At 33.9% G+C, this 5,007-nt stretch overlaps 1 protein-coding gene across 1 annotated transcript in view; it reads right to left on the reverse strand.

The window, feature by feature from the left end:
- PLEKHH2 (pleckstrin homology, MyTH4 and FERM domain containing H2) overlaps positions 1-4,358 on the reverse strand; it is a 64,932-nt gene extending 60,574 nt beyond the window's left edge. Inside the window, 1 exon segment of the mRNA XM_006778690.2 lies at positions 4,233-4,358. Coding sequence (XP_006778753.1) covers positions 4,233-4,355 — 123 coding nt within the window. The 5' untranslated portion in view covers positions 4,356-4,358.
- Positions 4,359-5,007: the final 649 nt, after the last annotated feature.

The following is a 5,007-nucleotide window of genomic DNA, read 5'->3' on the forward strand; positions in this document are numbered from 1 at the left end:
CCTCCTGACTGTTCCCCCCATAGAACCCATAAAAGACTCTATCACCATTTTGTTATAATAAATAATATCTTCAGTCAGTAGCCCAAAATGATATAAATTAGCCTTCAAAGTCTTATTGTTAGTATACGTATAATTTCTGTTAGGCACTGTGAAATATTAGGTGAGGCAACAGAGACACTGAGATGTGGAATTTAAATAGGGTAATCGTGGTCATATGAAAAGCAAACATTGTGCTGTCCACGGACTCCTCATTCCCATGAGAGAATTCTAAACCACCTCTGGGGAATTATAGTCACAGAAGCAAGGTCAAGTGGCCAGAAACCAGACAGTAATGCTGTATCAGCCAAAGGCAGCATTAGGTGATTGGGGCCACGCTGATACCTAAAGGAAAAATCCTTCCAATCTAACCCATAGGAAATAACGTTCACTTCAACTTAAAATGAAACCTTCCTTCTTCCCTCCCTGACTCAGAAAACTAGTAATACTGTAAAGTAGGAAAACTACTTAAATCTCAGCTTCCCTGAAGAGTTTATATTTGGCATACTAGAGATATTTCCAACACCATTCCTTAAATTCCTTTAAAGACCTCTCCCACTTACAGCAGTATTTGCCCAAGGCTTCAATAAGGCCTTTTTCTTCATAAACTTCAATATTCTAAGTTACTTAGAAATTATGATTTAAAAAAATACAAAATAACTCTTTTTAAGAAAAATCCCCTGTATTCTCCTACTCCATCTCCAAAAAAAACCACATAAGGTATACATAACTAAAAATTCACCTTTCATTATAAAAACCACTCTGAGATCATCTCACACGTCTTTCCTAAAAAATTCAGAAAGACGTCTCCTATTAATTGGTAATTACATTTGTTGAAATCATCCCCTTGCACACTTAGCCAGTGTATTCATTTAGAAAGATATAGGAAAATAATAATGAGTTACTTCTATGTGCCAGGCACTCTCTTTATAAACTGCATCACAAGAAAAGTGTGAAAGATCTAAGATTTACTGCCAGCTCTTCAATTTCTAGCTGTGTGATATTGGGCACACTATTCAAATACTCTCAGTCTTAATGTTAACTTATTTAGGCTGGGAATCACAATGATTTCCTCATCAGGTTACTTTGGGGTTTAAATTAGCTAATGGTTGTACTAATTGCTTAGGACCTATAGCTAGCACTTACTGTTAGCTGCCATAGCCCGTGCCAATAAAACAAAACCAAGAATCAAAAACTACTGCAGAAAAGAAAAGTTGGCTAGAATTCCTGGCAAAGAGCTAAAGAATCAAATTAGTATTCTCTCAAGAATTCTCAGCCTTGGGCCAGCATCCATTTGGGGGGAAAGTGTGGAGAACGAGCAGGAAAAAGCTATGGAGCAGACTGGTCCTAACATAAAACCAATGGTTATGAATGGGACCAGACTGGCCTCTGGAATGCACTATTTGACTCGAGTTGGCATGTAGAAGCAATGCAATAGGGTTCGCTTTGAAAAAATATGTAATGGTATGTAAATCATTATTACTACATACACACACACATCATAACACACAAATACTGGCCTCAAGCAGAGATGGATTTATATCTTTCATGGCTAAAAAGAAGATTGAATAGATGAGTGGGTAGGTCAGAGAAAGCAAGGAATGTGGTAATAAAACTAGATGGGAGAGGCCATATGGGGTGATGGCTACGCATTCGGGTTCTAAAAGCAGAATGCCAAGTTTAAAATCTTGGCTTCATCACTTACTTTTTGGCACAAACACAGGCAAGCTAAATAACTGCTATGCGCCTAAGTTTCCTCCTATGCAAATATGGATAATTCAGTACCTAACTCCTAGATTGTTGTTGTAATAATTAAAAAGTTAATTTACATAAAGCACTTAGAAGACTGTCTGGCACATAGTAAGCATCAGTTTCCTAATCTGTAAAATGGGAACAATAAATTTATTACTTCACAGGTTGTTAAGCACATAAAAAATCAACAAACGCTTGGTATTTTTACTAAAACATGGGTGAGTACCAAAACTAATTTTTAATCCAGAGAAAAATATTGCATAATGGAATATAACAGAAAATATTGTGAAAAACGTTATTTCCATTTTGGTGTTGAATCTACTTACTGGAAAACCATGAGTAACTTGGCAAACGTATCTACTTTCCACTGTATAAGACACAACTGAGTAATTCCATCTCTTAGATCTGGCAAAGGATTTAAGTCACAGATACAAAAGACAAAAAAAAAGGGAGGGGGGAGAAATACCCACAACTAAAATAGCAATTTGAAAATAATATTACTCTCAAAATTCATCCACTGACAAAGAAAAAAGAAAGCCTAGTAACATAAATTAATAATCAAAAGCTATTTACAATTTTACTTGTAGAGAAAACAACACTAACGTTTTAAAAAATGGGCACTAAAAAAATTTTGTTACAAGCCTTCTAAAAAAAAAAACAGAACAAATGTTGCCATCAAATTCAGAATTTAAAGGTCAACTAATTGGAAACCAAATACACATAACTTCTATTTAATCCATAGAGAACCAAGAAAATTTTGAGGAGTCAAGAGTGTGCTAACTGCTGAGAGACTAAGGCAACACCTGGGAAGTAATCCATGAGGTTTAGCAACATGTATATAATTTATAATTTTGACAAAAGTCATCATATGAGGTGATTAGAATTGTGAAAAATACCAGATAAATCACAGTACAACCTAAGAAATGACTTTTATAGAGAGAGGAGCAAAAGACAAAAGCATGTGTCACTAACTTTGAGTTAGGATAAGCTCCCCCAACTTGGAGATATTCAACTGGTATTTTCTTCAAGTTACAACTTTGATTATAAGAGAGATAAGTGAAGCAAATTGATATTGGGTACTAATGTCATAACTTTAATCTTTGGACCTAAAAGATGTTAAAGCACAAAAATTTAAGATGATATTAAACTGAATCATGTTTTTCTGGGTTTTAGTGATATGTAGTTATATCATTAGAATACCTCTGTGCTAAGAGATTCTTAGCTAGCAGTGAAAGGAAGATTTAAAATGATCATTTTTGGACATCTGATACCTATACCAGCCCTCCATCCAAAAGGATTATGCAGACTACAGTTGAAGAAGACACCTGTAAGTTACTCTGATCAGCTATGAATGACCATTAATATCATTTATCCATTCACCCAGACAGCATTGTCCAACAGAAATACTAGTACATAATGTGAGTCACATGTATAATTTTAAATTTTCTAGTAAAATTAAAAAAGTAAAAAGAAATAAGTAAAATTAATTTTAACATTTTTTATTTAACCCAATATCCAAAAATTATCATTTCAACATGCAATCAATATAAAAGTTATTGCAAGAGAATGTAAAATATTTTACATTCTTTTTTTCATACTAAATCTTTGAAATCTGGTGTGTGTTTTACATTTGCAACACATTTCAATTTTACCTAGCTTTATTTCAAATGCTCAACAGCCACCTGTGGCTAGTGGCTGCCATATTGGATAGTGCAGGTCTAGAACCCAAGTTCCCTGGAAATAGAAACACAGCTTGTCTTGTTCACAATTGTAACTGCAGCATTAAGAACAGTGTCTGTCACATAGTCAGCCCTCAATGAATATTTTTGAATGAATGAATCCACAAATGAATGAATTTATCTATTCATTTTATACACATATATGCCCCGCAACTTCATGTGACATAAATAAAATTTTAATTACATGATTAGAATTATTAAGAAAAGCATATAATTATCTTAAATTAAATACCAGCTGAGATGATAGTTTAGTGGTACATAGTCAATATAAGTACTGTATTTTTTTCAAATACAGTATAAACAGATTTTACTACCAATCGAGAACGTTCTTCTATAATCACTTTAAACATAACTTTCCTAAACATTTAAGTAGATCAAAATGCTGTCACACTTCTCTAATAAAATCAAATAAATTATATAAATTATAGCTTTTCTCTCTGGAGTAAATGCACTCTACATTCATCAAATACACATAATGCTTACATATTCCATTGCATAGTATTTGCAAGGAAAGGTCCTTGTCTTAATTTACTCTAAGACGGGCAAAAGACTGGACCAAATATAGCTTCAAAGCCCTGACAAAAGGTTAAATTATAGTCGTTTTGCGTTGTGTTTATCCCCAAAAGTACTGAGATTATTTAACAGAAATGAAATAGGCCCTGCATCGCTGCTGTTTGATAGCACAGGTTAAGGAGAAAAGCTTACCTTCTCTGCTAGGAGCTCTCTTATCTTGCTTGCTTGAACTCTAAATTTCATGAGTTGGGACTCCAGGGCTACGCATCGCTCTTTCCAATCCACTGGTCCTTCTGTCTCGGGAAGCTCTGCCATATTTATTCTATAAAAGAAAACATTCAAATGGCATGATACCAATGAGCATTCAGGGTAATTCATTAAATCATCTGAGGTACACATTCTAATAACCATCTAATCATATCCAGATACAAGTTTCGAATTCTAAGATAAACTCCAGAACTAGTGATAGCACATGGAAAGGACTTAGTTGGATATGGCTTTGGCATATTTAACTGGGCAAAGTATTATAACCCTGGACGAGTTTGCATAATTTTTATTCGGTATAAGAAGAGAAAACATATAAATGTAAAATTTAGAATCACCTACATTAAGCAAATAAATCTGGAATCAGTTTCTGATGAACTTTAATTTTGGAGGAGAAAGGTTTTGAAATTCTAAAGAGCAAAAAATAGTACTTGATTTTGAAAGCCTGGTTGTTTCTGGCTCCGGGATTCATGAAAGTAGTCTGAAATGTCTGTTAACGTTTTATCATGCCATTTAATAAATAGTTTGGTAATAATATATCTCTGAATTGGTCTTGCTATAAACGGACAAAATTTGCATTAGAAGTGAAATCTCCTGAAGAAACCAAACCTGTCAATTCATATATGTGACAGCAAAACTCTCAGAACCCAAGGATAGAACTGTAGTTGAAGGTGTATTTATTCTGCACTTTTGTTTTACAAAA

Source organism: Myotis davidii, unplaced genomic scaffold (genome assembly GCF_000327345.1).
Source record: "Myotis davidii unplaced genomic scaffold, ASM32734v1 scaffold6, whole genome shotgun sequence".
Classification (NCBI taxonomy): Eukaryota; Metazoa; Chordata; class Mammalia; order Chiroptera; family Vespertilionidae; genus Myotis; species Myotis davidii.